This window comes from Dunckerocampus dactyliophorus, chromosome 4 (assembly GCF_027744805.1).
Source record: "Dunckerocampus dactyliophorus isolate RoL2022-P2 chromosome 4, RoL_Ddac_1.1, whole genome shotgun sequence".
Taxonomy (NCBI): domain Eukaryota; kingdom Metazoa; phylum Chordata; class Actinopteri; order Syngnathiformes; family Syngnathidae; genus Dunckerocampus; species Dunckerocampus dactyliophorus.
The window spans coordinates 16316-30270 of NC_072822.1; the positions used below are offsets into that span (position 1 = coordinate 16316).

General features: G+C 44.0%; 1 protein-coding gene across 5 annotated transcripts; it reads right to left on the bottom strand.

Annotated features, from left to right (window-relative positions):
- Positions 1 to 5948: 5948 nt before the first annotated feature.
- Positions 5949 to 13388, bottom strand: LOC129179738 (IQ calmodulin-binding motif-containing protein 1-like). 5 transcript variants are annotated; one of them, XM_054773385.1, is made up of 15 exons: positions 13232 to 13388; positions 12152 to 12281; positions 11759 to 11927; positions 11510 to 11627; positions 11360 to 11414; positions 11180 to 11276; positions 10927 to 11099; positions 8996 to 9090; positions 8800 to 8918; positions 8668 to 8734; positions 7838 to 7913; positions 7600 to 7760; positions 6508 to 6645; positions 6286 to 6442; positions 5949 to 6176 (listed from the first exon to the last, which is right to left on the bottom strand). In XM_054773385.1, exons 2-15 carry the CDS (start codon positions 12252 to 12254, stop codon positions 6016 to 6018), a joined length of 1689 nt encoding a protein of 562 aa, XP_054629360.1. In that variant the 5' UTR covers positions 12255 to 12281; positions 13232 to 13388; the 3' UTR covers positions 5949 to 6015. The 5 variants fall into 5 exon arrangements, with proteins under 5 accessions (XP_054629360.1, XP_054629359.1, XP_054629361.1 ...); XM_054773384.1 differs by having other exon boundaries at positions 11360 to 11417; XM_054773386.1 differs by having other exon boundaries at positions 6535 to 6645; positions 11360 to 11435.
- Between the last annotated feature and the right edge of the window lie 567 nt (positions 13389 to 13955).

Consider the following 13955-nt stretch of genomic DNA (forward strand, 5'->3'; position numbering starts at 1 on the left):
GGGATTGAGGAGGTCTTTGAAGTATTCTTTCCACCGATCCACAACATCTCGAGTTGAGGTCAGCAGCACACCATCCCCACCATACACGGTGTTGACTGTGCACTGCTTCCCTCTCCTGAGACGCCGAATGGTGGTCCAGAATCTCTTCGAAGCCGTCCGGAAGTCGTTCTCCATGGCTTCTCCAAACTCCTCCCATGTCCGAGTTTTTGCCTCAGTGACTGCCAGAGCCGCAGACCGCTTGGCCTGCCGATACCTGTCAGCTGCTTCCGGAGTCCCATGAGCCAAAAAGGCCCGATAGGACTCCTTCTTCATCTTGACGGCATCCCTCACCACTGGTGTCCACCAACGGGTTCTGGGATTACCGCCACGACAGGCACCAACCACCTTACGGCCACAGCTCCAATCAGCTGCCTCGACAATAGAGGCACGGAACATGGCCCATTCAGACTCAATGTCCGCCACCTCCCTCGGAACATGGTCGAAGCTCTCCCGGAGGTGGGAGTTGAAACTCCTTCTGACAGGGGACTCTGCCAGTCGTTCCCAGCAGACCCTCACAATACGTTTGGGCCTGCCAGGTCTGACCGGCATCCTCCCCCACCATCGGCGCCAACTTACCACCAGGTGGTGATCAGTTGACAGCTCCGCCCCTCTCTTCACCCGAGTGTCCAAAACATATGGCCGCAGGTCCGATGATACGACCACAAAGTCAATCATGGAAGTGCGGCCTAGGGTGTCCTGGTGCCAAGTGCACATGTGGACACCCTTATGCTTGAACATTGTGTTTGTTATCGACAATCTGTGACGAGCACAGAAGTCCAATAACAAAGCACCGCTCGGGTTCAGATCAGGGGGGTCGTTCCTCCCAATCACGCCTCTCCAGGTCTCACTGTCGCTGCCAACGTGAGCATTGAAGTCCCCCAGCAGAACAAGGGAATCGCCTGAGGGAGCACTCTCCAGTACTTCCTCTAGAGACTCCAAAAAAGGTGGGTATTCTGAACTGCTGTTTGGCGCATAAGCACAAACAACAGTCAGGACCCGTCCCCCCACTCGAAGGCGGAGGGAAACTACCCTCTCGTTCACCGGGTTAAACTCCAACATGCCGGCCACAAGCCGGGGCGCAACAAGAATTGCCACCCCTGCCCGTCGCCTCTCACTGCTGGCAACGCCAGAGTGGAACAAGGTCCAACCCCTCTCAAGAGGACTGGTTCCAGAGCCCTTGCTGTGCGTTGAGGTGAGTCCGACTATATCTAGCCGGAACTTCTCAACCTCATGCACCAGCTCAGGCTCTTTCCATACCAGAGAGGTGACATTCCATGTCCCTAGAGCTAGTTTCTGTAGCTGAGGATTGGACCGCCAAGGCCCCCGCCTTCGGCTGTCACCCAGCTCACTCTGCACCCGACCCCTTTGGCCCCTCCCATGAGTGGTGAGCTCATTGGAGGGGGACCCATGTTGTCTCTTCGGGCTGTGCCCGGCCGGGCCCCATGGGCGTAGGCCCGGCCACCAGACGCTTGCCATCGTGCCCCTCCTCCAGGCCTGGCTCCAGAGGGGGGCCCCGGTGACCCGCGTCCGGGCAAGGGAAAACGTGGTCCAATGTTTTTTGTCATCATAGAGGTCTATTGAGCTACTCGTTGTCTGGTCCCTCACCTAGGACCTGTTTGTCGTGGGTGACCCTACCAGGGGCATAGAAACCCCTGACAACTTAGCTCCTAGGATCATCGGGACACGCAAACTCCTCCACCACGATAAGGTGGTAGCTCAGGGAGGAGAAGGTCATAACTACCAGAAGGAAATAATGGAACTAAAGGCAGAAAGGGACATTCATAAGAACTCGAAGATTCAAGCTCTAAAGCCGTTCCTCGATGACAACGGTTTGGTCTGTGTCGGAGGGAGACTGCAACATTCAGACATGAGCTTCAGTGAGCGGCATCCATACATCATGCCTCCAACCCACAAGCTGTCAGAAATGCTCATTGAACGCAGTCATGGACAGGTCATGCATGAAGGTGTGAGAGACACTCTGGTGCAACTAAGAGACAAATATTGGATTCCACGAGCTAGACAAATCGTGAAAAGAGTCATTGCATTGTGCCCAGTTTGCAAAAAATTCTCAGCAAGAGCCATGCAGCAGACAACAGCACCCCTTCCGAGATCGAATGACAGAGTCACCACCCTTTGAAACTGTCGGATTGGACTTTGCAGGCCCTCTTTACGTCAGGACCAAGAGCTCAGTGGAAAAGGCGTACATAGCATTGTTTACATGTGCTGTGACCCGAGTAGTCCACCTGGAGCTAGTATCGGACATGTCAACAGAGAAGTTCCTTCTGGCATTTAAGAGGTTCATATCAAGACGAGGCCTCTGCAAAACGGTCTATTCAGACAATGCCAGAACCTTCAAAAGGGCAGATCAAGACCTCAGAGCAATGTGGGAAAATATTAAGGAACCTGAGCTTAAGAAGTATTTCGTTGACAAAGGAATTAGATGGAAGTACATCATTGAGCGAGGAGCTTAGTGGGGTGGATTTTGGGAAAGATTAGTTAGATCAGTTATGACATGTTTGAGAAAGGTAATGGGAAGAGCTTCACTGAGCTATGATGAGTTAACATCCCTCTTAACTGAGGCGGAAGCTACGATAAACTCAAGGCCGCTTACCTTTGTCTACAATGATCACGAAGAGCCTCAACCTCTGACACCAGCTCATTTCCTGATAGGCAAGCATATTTCCACCTTACCTCCTGAACATTTCCAAGCCATCGGCCAAACCTGCAACTCCAGCCGAGAAGAGCTCACCCGAAGATGGAAATATTGCCAACGACTTCTCAACAACTTTTGGACTCGCTGGAAAAAGGAGTACTTACTGGAACTGAAATCAGCTCATACCATCAAGACGTCACCTTCTACCCCTCTTAAAGAAGGGGATCAAGTGCTCATCGGAGAAGACAAGACACCACGTCAAATTTGGAAGACTGGAGTAATCACAACCCTGTTCTCAGGAAGAGACGGACTTGTGAGATCCTGCGCTGTGCGCACATCGGACAAGACAATATTAAGAAGACCAGTTCAACTGTTGTATCCTTTGGAAATGTGATTGTGTTGACTGTCTTCATGGGGGGGAGGATGTTGTATATATATTTGTGTGTGTTTAGTTAATTTAAATATGGTTGTATTATAGTTAAGAATATGGTAGTGTTGTGCAATAGATGTGATAATTGTTATGTGAAGTGACATGTTTGACCGACAGGTGTCGCTAATTCGCAAGGTTGTACATAGCGTAGAAGTAGTAGTTCAGGAAGTTAGAACAAGAAAACGAAAAAGTGATACAGACGCACATGTTGAATGTATGTTGTGTAACGAAGTAAAGTAAAGCCAAGAAACGACACTTCTGACGTCAACTTCATTTGTGTGACTAGCAACGAAGTTACAGCTAAATTACCACAAATGTAAATATATGTGAATTAGGCATAATGAAAATAATCTACTTCTTCAACAGCGAAGAGACAGAACAAACGAGGAATAGAATGACACCACATACGCGAAGAGCACTAAAGCCTAATTATTGGAGCACTAGAACAATGTTTGGTTTCATGAAGGGGTGGGGGTTTGAACTGGAGGTGGGCCCGTGCTTGTGTCACTTCCCCTGTGGTGGAGGGGGGGTGGACTTTTGTTCAAAAAGCCTAACCCTAACCCTTTTTTACATTTGCAAACAACCGCAAATTATTTAGTAGTCTAGTCGCGGTTGTTTGTTTACATATCCCCCACGGCCCCCTAACCACGGCATGCTAGCATGTTAACATGCTAACATTAGCATGTAACACCTAAAATGGGAGAGCTAAATGTCTTTGTATCTTAATTCTCGTAAACATGGAAAAAAAATGCTACTATGCTAATGTTACCATGCTGGCAATGGCAACATGCTACCATTTAGCATGATAGGATTAAGTGGTTCTGTAAATCTGGACTTGTGAAAACAGAAAAAAAAAAAAGGCTACTACCTGTATTCTAACACACTGATCTGTACTAATAAGTCTGGATAGACCATTGGTCGATGACTTGTGAAGCCACGCGGCCGCCATATTGCTACTCGCAAGAAACACTTCTCGGACAACGACTTATGTGAGAACTTGTGAGTTGTTAAGTGTGTTGTTAGTTTGTTACCCACTCACACTAAATGCAAGGTTAGTCTTCAGACTAATCTCGCACAACAGGTGTGCTTGAGCTTCGTCATAAGAACTCGGGTATGATCATTTTTAAAAATTCTGTCATATCATACCATACCTGAGTCATAAGGGCTTTACATGGGGGGCCGTGGGGGATATGTAAACCAACAACCGCGACTCGACTACTAAATCATTTGCGGTTGTTTGCAAATATACAAAAATACGTTTTTTTTTTTTTTTTTTACCCGAATTTCAAATGAACCCGCATATGGAGACAATGTTTATATATTATTACATATTATATTACATATTATTCCTGTGGATTTTGTTAAAATACATATTTCTATATCAGAAAAGAGATTATTTCTATTTCATAACACAAACAAAAGAATGAAAAAAAAATGTTAAATGATTTTAAAACTTGTCCAAAGTCACTCTCTTTTATGATTCATATTTTGTACAGATGAGAGCATAGTGAATTGTATGAAAGTAAGAAAAAAAAGTCAAGGATCATGACCATGGATTTTAGTGGAAAAAAGGGATGGGATATGCAGTTAAAATTTAAATCGCTTTCCAGAGGAATAAAACTATGCATTGCTATAGGGGAGTGCTGAGCCAGGGTGCAGAGTAGAATTTTGTCCCAAAGGCAATGAGAATTGGAAGGGGGAAAAGTACAGAAATATAGCCAAAAGATAGAGAATAACGTATCAAATCGTTTTTAAGGGACGAAGATTGCGTTACTTGAAGGAATGGGAGAATCTCCCCGCTTTTTAATGTAAAATATAGATGTTCTGCGAGCCTCTTCATCTGCTGTGTACACTATGTACGCTGTGCCAATGTAGTCTGCGCACTGATCTGTATAATATACATGGATAGCTCATACGTCGCACGCCGCAGCGAAAGCCGCTGAAGCCACAGAGACGCCATCTTACCACTCACATCTCAACTACATTGTCGAGATATGGGGGTCCATTTGAACTCAGGTATGGTATGATATGACAGAATTTTAAAAAATGATCATACCCGAGTCCTTATGGCTAAGCTCAAGCACACCTGTTGTGGTTAGTCTTTAGACTAACCGAGCATTTAGTGTGAGTGGGTAACAAACTAACAACACACTTAACTCACAAGTTCTCACATAAGTCATTGTCCGAGAAGTGTTTCTTGCGAGTAGCAATATGGTGGCCGTGTGGCTTCACAAGTCATCGCCAATGAGCTATCCAGATATACTATACAGATCAGTGAGTCTGCTACGTACATGATGTGAGTGGTAAGATGGCCTCTCGTGCGTGCGCTGTGGCGTCAGCGGCTTACATGGGCGCGTGCGATGTATGGTCTATCCAGATTCTTTTCGTACAGATCAGTGCTCTAAGATGCACTCGTGATGAGGTGTACTACACATTTGAGCCACTAGATGGTACTCAAGTATAGTGTACCACAGACTTTTTCCCCATTGAAAATGAACGGGGAATTTTTCAAAGTTCCATATTTCTCAAACAATTCAGGCCACCTCCAAGACAGAATGTTCTAATCATTGGAAAAAATGTTTGGTCTACGCCATACGGTGTGGGCCTTTTCTTTGAAGATTCCGTCAGGTGCCCCTCCTGAGCTCTCACTCCTCCGCTGCACGTAGCGATGGGTCAATCGCCAATAAATCGGCTCTTGGCGCCGGATCTTTGAAATGAGCCGACGTTGGGAGACGATTGATTTTTCCTCTTGTTGCAATTTGTTTTGCTTTTTGTTAACATGTTTTGCGCTTACAGGCCACCATACAAATCGGTATACAGCCACTATGAATGTTCATTTTCATTTATAATCACTTCTATCCCACAACAAGTCCTTTACGTGGGGAGGCCCGCACTAGAGTCCTGCAGTCATGCCATCCAAAGTCCGCCACCAGGGCAGCTTGTGGTCTTGCAGCCTGGCATTGTGGGCATCACGGGCCTGAGTGGCCATGGTACCACAAGGGCTCAGGAAACGCTCGAAATCTGTCATCTTGACATCTGAGAGAGGAAGGCTTTCTGTACGGAATGGAGACAATGCATATCAAACATGTACCAGGAGGGAGTGTCCTGAAGCAGTGTGACCTGACTGCATGAATTAATTAATTAATTAATTAATGACAAGAACCTTTGAGAAGGTCCAGCTGATTGTGAGTGTGAGCCAGCAGAGACTCTATTTTTTGATGCTCCCTCATACGTTGCATCATCTGCTGCTTCAGCACCTGCAACCGCCTTTGCACGTCGACATGGAGATGTTCACACTGCTCACGACTCACCCCCATCGACTGCACACACACGCACATTAGCACTGACAGAGCACTGGATTTTCAAGAGGAGCCATTGAACTCACAGGATGCAACCTGACATATTCTTCCACCTGTGTCTTCCACACTGCCCTCTGGCTGTCCGTCAAACCCTTCTGTCCAATCCAGCAACATCTGCTGACCAAGACATCTGCTGCACAACGCTTCTGAAGAAAATGACGCACCTGCAAGGAGGAACACAAGAGATGGCACAGAATGTCAGCTTCACATGGCTTTTCTACCAGTAGATATTATTCGTGGAGAACGCTAGAAACGATTAGTATATAGTAGTAGTAGGGTTAGTATATAGTAGTCTATAGTAGTAGTAGTAGGGTAGTATATAGTAGTCTATAGCAGTAGTTGGGTTAGTATATAGCAGTCTATAGTAGTATATAGTAGTAGTAGTGTAATATATAGTAGTCTATAGCAGCAGTAGGGTTAGTATATAGTAGTCTATATATAGTAATCTATAGTAGTAGTAGGGTAGTATATAGTAGTGGTAGGGTTAGTATATAGCCGTCTATAGTAGTAGTAGGGTAGTATATAATAGTAGTAGGGTTAGTATATAGTAGTCTATAGTAGTAGTAGAGTAGTATATAGTAGCCTATAGAAGTAGTAGGGATAGTATATAGCAGTCTATAGTAGTACTTGTATATAGTAGTAGTAGTGTAGTATATAGTACTCTATAGCAGTAGTAGGGTTAGTATATAGTAGTATATAATGGTAGTCTATAGCAGAAGTAGGGTTATTATATAGTAGTCTACATATAGTAATCTATAGCAGTAGTAGGGTTAGTATATAGTAGTAATATATATATATATATATATATATATATATATATATATATATATATAGTAGTCTATAGCAGTAGTAGGGTTAGTCTATAGTGGTATATACAGTATATAGTAGTCTATAGCAATAGTAGGGTTAGTATATAGTAGTATATACTGTACTGTATATCGTAGTCTATAGTAGTATATACAGTATAGAGTAGCCTATAGCAGTAGTAGAGTTAGTATATAGTAGTATATACTGTATATAGTAGTCTATAGCGGTAGTAGGGTTAGTATATAGTAGTATATACAGTACTGTATATAGTAGTCTATAGCAGTAGTACGGTTAGTCTATAGCAGTCTTACAGCTTTCTGCAGTGTCCTGGCAGCGTGTTGCTGAGTTTGCATGTGTCTTAATGTACGTCGCTGGAAGTCAAGGTGTCGTCTGATCAGAAATCCTCTCCAAGCGCTTTGGATCAACACAGCTGCGCGTCGCTCGCACTCCTGTAGGTACGACTGCACCTGGTCTGGACAGGAAGAAGACTTGAATGGACACGTCATTGTGCACGTGTGTGAGCGTACATGTGACTGTGCAGGAGCGCACCAGGTGGTAGAAGCTGCAGCAGCTGTCTCTGTTTCTGGTGGAACTTGGTTCTTGCCTGCTGACGCTGTATACATACCTGCACACACGCACGCACACACGGTATCTATAAATTATTAACTTCCATTTTTCTAGGTATGTCCCAATCCGATATATAGATCAAATCTCTGATATTGGCACTCCAATACAAGCAGTCCTTTCCATACTATGCTCGAGCACGTCTATCCGGCAGCAGCACTTCTACTCATTGTGCACGCCTGTGATCACAACAGTGTGCACTAGCTTGAGCTAGCTTGTTTAAAGCTAAAGAGTAGGAATTATTTCATTACATTGCAGCTGACTGCAAGACTTGTCATGCACGTTTCCCATGGTGGCACAGCACCAGGGGAGTATGACCAATTCCATAGTACATTTGAAGAAGGGCTTCCTGAAACATCTGCAAAGCGTGTGAAACTCCCACGGGATAGCAAAAAGTCATTGGCTGTAAGTCAGAAGAGCCAGCCCCTGTCGGTGGTGAGTAATGTGGTGTTTAAAAGCCTCGTTGAGCAAGCCAAGCCTCGCTATATTACGCCTGTTTTTGCTAAAACTATACACCACATCATGCATTAGCCCCTTTATCTCACACCTGCTGTTGCTGACTACTATTCTCTGAGCAAAAGCATTTGATCGAGCCTTTTCTAACACTCCACACTCCTTAACAAATCAATAAAAGCATGTATGATCTGTGCTGATATCAGATCGGATCAATGTCGGTGTCTGCCCATGTTCAGGCTGCAATATCAAAATAGGATTGAAGTGAAAAAGTGGTTTCGGGACATCCCCTGTGTTTTCACCTGGAAATTCAACTCCTCCTCCCACTGCTGCGCTGCCCTCTGCTGCTGCTGTTGTTCCTTACGAGCTCTGACAGACACACACGCACAGTTAACATCTGGGTGAAAGTGTGCACTTTTTCATGTATGACTAACCTAAAGCGTCGCTGCAGCATGGAGACGACACTGTTGAGAGTCTTAAGTCTGCGTCTGGTCAGATATGCTCTCCAGGCCGCCTGAATCACACACGCCGCTCTCACACACTCCACTGAAGACTGTCATGATATCATCATCATCATCATGACAAGACATCAGCAAAGAGACAGGTGGACGCACACGCACACACACTCACTGTGTTCGCACAAGACTGGATGAGTGTGATCAGCTGATGGACTTCTTGATCAAAGCCACGCCCCCGCCAGTCTTTGTCCAATAGGCTGTCCAGGCCTGCAAAGACAAGCAGCCATGATTGAATTTAAAAAAAAAAAGAAAAAAAAAAAAAAAAAGAGCACTATGACCGCTACCAACAGCAGCACAGGTCAGGGGTTTACTACGTCCAACTTGATAAGCTTGCCCGGAATCGCCTGGCTGCCTTGCTGGCACTTTCGCATGTGACCAGATACACGACACGTCTTGTGTTGACTTTCACTTTGTTTCTTATTATGGGGAGAATGAACAATGGCCCGTAAAACTTGTAGCCAACTGACGACAGCTGGTCACATGCAAAGTCTATCTCTCGCTGATGTTTCAATCTCATTACACTTTCTGCCATTTTGGTTTCCATGGCTGGCTGGAGGAATCTAGCTAGCTTGTTTTTGTTGAGCTACGATCATCATCACAATGTACATTTTTAAAGTGTTATTTAATATTGCACTCAACAAAAATATAAACGCAACAATGTGCAGTTTTGATTAATGGGTGGGGGATGGTGGTGGGGGGGTCTGGGGACTCACAAAAGCAGTGAGTAGGCCTATCTGGTGTGATCATCATTTGCTTCATGCAGTGCAACACATCTCCTTGGCATAGAGTTGACCAGATTGCGGATTGTGACCTGTGGAATGTTGGTCCACTCCTCTTCAATGGCTGTGAGAAGTTGCTGGATCTTGGCGGGTTAGGCGTATACGCCCATCCAGAGCATCCTAAATATGGTCAATGGGTGACATGTCCGGTGAGTATGCAGGCCACGCCAGAACTGGGACGTTTTCAGCTTCCAAGAATTGTGTACAGATCCTTGAAAGATGGGGCCGTGCATTATGAGGTGATGGATATACTGCCAAATTATCTGAAACGCTTTTGGAGATGGCTTATGTTAGAGAAATTAACATTCAATACACGAGCAACATCTTGCCACATCTCTGGCATTGTGCTGTGTGATAAAACTGCACATTTCAGAGTGGCCTTTTATTGTGGGAAGTCTAAGGCCCACCTGTGCACTAATCATGGTGTCTAATCAGCATCTTGATATGGCACACCTATGAGGTGGAATGAATTATCTCAGCAAAGTGCTTTTAAATATTTGAGTTCATCTCATAAAAAATGAGAGTAAAAACAAAAGAGTTGCATTCATATTTTTGTTGAGTGTATAATACTTATGGCTGGTCTTCAAAACACTAGCTGTGTGTCAAAGTTGTGTACCTGAAACACGTAGTGTGTACAGCTTTAGACAGTGACGTTATCATAGCAGCTCACCAGCTGATGTTGAGTTGTTCACCAAAGAATATTTGCTTCACCTGTTAGTATTTTACAAGTGTTCTATTCAAACATGACACTGGTATTTAATGACAAATAAGCACAGCACATCTCCACTGAGTGGAGATGTGTATTTCCAAAGCACATCTCCACTCAGTGGAGATGTGCTTTGGAAATAAAGTGCCATTTAAATGTTGGTAGTGCTCTCAGCAACTTTGAATTAACAATTTTTCAATGTTCTCAGTTCATGTTCTGCTAGTTGTTCAAAAAAGTTAAATCATGAAAAAATGCTATTTGTTATTCTCAAAAAATTGCAGACGCAGCAGTGACACGACACAGCAGCAGCAGTCCACCCTCCCATGCAGCCCACCACCACAGCTTAAAAAAATCCTAGGGCAAACCCTGATCTATGTTATTGTTCCGATGGAAAAAATACCATCACATTTTGGGTTTTTTTTTGTTTTTAATTGGAAAAACAAACCAATTTTCTTCATTCTATAAAAAAAAACATTTAGAAGCATTGTTCTTTGTTTGGCTACCAGCCATGTCAAAATTAGGTAACATGACTGTAATCATTTATCACAGTGTGCTGACCTTTGAACTGGAGGAGGAGTCTGGAGGTCTGGAGTGGCAGCTGATTGGACATCTGGAGGATTAATCTGACAGAGGCCCCGCCCACTGCCGTGTCAGAAGTGACAGTTAATTGGCCGACAGCCTCATTGAGCAATAGCAGGATGGAGTCATCACACAACTTGGACAGGTAGTCACTGCACAAAGGGGGGGGAGACGTTTTAGCCTTAACAATATGACAAAGACATTGTTTGGTGTGTGTGTGCATGTGGACTACCTGCTAGCTATGCATGTGTCAATCCACATTTGGACACACAGCAATGCTGTGGTGGCATCACTGCCCTGGATGAACTCATAGTGGGCCGAGCTGAGAACTGAACACATCAGTTATAATGTATGCAAAGTTAACATAGCTACGCATATTACGACATCGTCATGGAACAAGTCGGGCACTGACTGTGCATGGTGAGCTGCGCATGCGTTCGCAGAATCCGGCTGACCGAGTCCATCACCTTCTTAAAGAGAGAGACAGGCTGAAGCACACATGCAGTCACATGTCCTAACATCCTGCATGCTCCGGAGCTCAACATGTTGTGCACCTTCTCACCTGTGTTCGCCTCGCAAGCTGACTAGCTAATAACAAGAGGCTGTCCATGACCGATGGCAGGAACAGCCTATGAAAGGTCTCCGACAGTCCACTGGGTTCCACCCCCACACAACAGGAACTTGAGAGACGCGTAAATGGAAAGTGGATGAGGCAGAGTGTGTGGTATAATCCCAATTTAAAAAAAGGCAAGTCAAGACTGCATAAGATGAAATGGTTTTAAAGATTTTTCTAGAAGCTACAGGCAAGAACCTGGTGAGCGAGGCAAGTGTGGCAGCAGCGCTCCAGTTGCCTCGCAGTGATGGAGGATCCAGGGTGAGAAGGGTGATACAGTGGTGCAGAACACCGCTCTGATACAAGACAGACTTGACTCTGGACAGCACACTGCTGTCCTTCTGGACTGCGGCCATGTTCACAAAACCTGTGAAAGATAAACAAACTACTGACCTTCTATTCTTGGATCACTTCAACTCCAGAGTGATTTCAGGAACGGTTTCAATGCTTTGCTTTTTTAATGGAATTAATGTACATTGGCAACGTACTATGGCCAATCAGGAGTAGAAGAAGATGCGTTGTCAATCTACTACACTACATGTCTAACTATTAGTCCAGCAGATATCCAACACAACAAAAGAAACGTCTCACGGTTTAAAGCGTTGTTCAGCAAGTTCACGGTCTCATCACAAGTCATCCTTTCATCTTCCACTTGTCTCTTCAGCTGCATAACAGCCCCCTCATACTGCTCCATTGTCAGTAGAAGCAGGACAACAGCAACCTGTACACAAGAGAACAGTCTCAAATATAAAGAGTAGTCTACTAAAAAAAATAATCACGTCAACAGGAGACCAGTCTGATCAGTAGAACTTGTTGCCAGGAGAACAGTCGAATGAACAGCACATGTTCACAAGAGAGCAGAGCATGTTCACTGGAGAAGATTGAAATCAAAAGATTAGTAGAATAGAAAGTGTTCACAGAGGGACAGTGTTGACAGGACGACAGTGGAATAAAGAGAAAGAACAGCAATGCTTCCAGCAGGCGTAGGAAATCTATGGCTTAAATCTATTTCTTTTCTGCAGACATTTTACAGTAACACATTACAGAAATCAGTGTTAAAACAATGTTCAAAATATAAAACGTTCTCGTGCATTTGAATCCATCCATGCATTTCCTAGCAGAGCAAATGCCAGCTGTCCTTCCGATATTTTTTAGGTTAGATAGCAAAACTTAATTGTTGTATAATTATCTTAGCTGGGTCATCGAGACGTCAGAAGTAAACTTCCTTCCTTTCAATCAAATAGTCAGCTCGCTGATTATTCAGAGCAAACCATTTGGACAAAGAAGACAAAACGAAAGGTTATTACAACCATGCAGCACCAGAAGTCGCGGTAATGTTAAGAAGTCTTTGATTTTATTTATTATTGGTTAGCTTCAGTATAACAATTAATTACAAATAATACATTTAGACACTTCTAATCTGAGATCGTCGGTCTTGCTTAAAAATACACGCATTGACTTGTATTATGGCTGTCATGGAAATACATCTTAAAATAAGTGGCTTCCATGGCTCTTTGCCAAACAGGTTCCCGACCCCTGGTTTAAAAGGCTTACCCGTTATCCTATCGAGGACAAGCGGTATAGAAAATAGAGCGCTGTATGAAGTGTGACAGAAGTATGCTGTTAGCTGGTGTGATAAAAGCGCCAAAAATCTAAAGATCAAACACTTACCTGTTTATTTGTATCTTTAGGTTAGTTAACACCCCATTTGCAGTCCATTAGCCGACACTAGCGCCCAGAAGACACACTTTAAAAGACACTACTGAATTTGTTGCTCACGTTTAGCTAGCGATTCGTCTAAACGATCCGCTCTGCGCATGTGCTAAACGCATCTACTTCTTCGTGTTTTGGGCGTGTGGCAATCAAACGTTTTAGGTGCACACCGCCACCTCCTTAGGCGAATGCTTGCACAAATTTGTACGCACCTACAGAGAAGAAAATGAGTAAATATATACATGAATGCCTTTCCTTAGCTGTCCCACAATTTATGCATTAATATACTCGTTGAGAGCCTGGCTACATTCTTCAGCGTTGTCACAGGATTCCCTGTAAACGCCAGCCCCTGCCTGTGTTGTACAATTAGTCCAACACATTGTTGTGTCAAATGCTGCTCAATAAATTATAAAATGACCAAAAAGTTGATTTCAGTACTTTCATTCAAAAACTGAAACTTGTATATTATATATCATTACACACAGAAATACACTGTGCATGTCAAATCTTTCTTTTAATTTGGATTATAACTGAAAACTAATGGAAATTCCAAATTCAGTATCTCAGAAAATGAGAATTACTTATGACCAATTTTAAAAAAGGGATTTTAAAAACTGAAACGTATGAAGATGAAAAGTATGAAGATGTACAGCACATACTTTGCATGTACTTGTTGGGGGCA

Bases quoted from the DNA above. Each gene is read 5' to 3' on its own strand.
- LOC129179738 (XM_054773383.1), bottom strand. From the start codon at position 12,254: ATGGAGCAGTATGAGGGGGCTGTTATGCAGCTGAAGAGACAAGTGGAA. The intron at 7,914-8,667 runs GTGAAAACACAG...GCGTGTGTGCAG, and splicing joins AGGAGGAGTTGAATTTCCAG to GTATGTATACAGCGTCAGCA. The intron at 7,761-7,837 runs GTGCGCTCCTGC...CTTCCTGTCCAG, and splicing joins GCTGCAGCTTCTACCACCTG to ACCAGGTGCAGTCGTACCTA.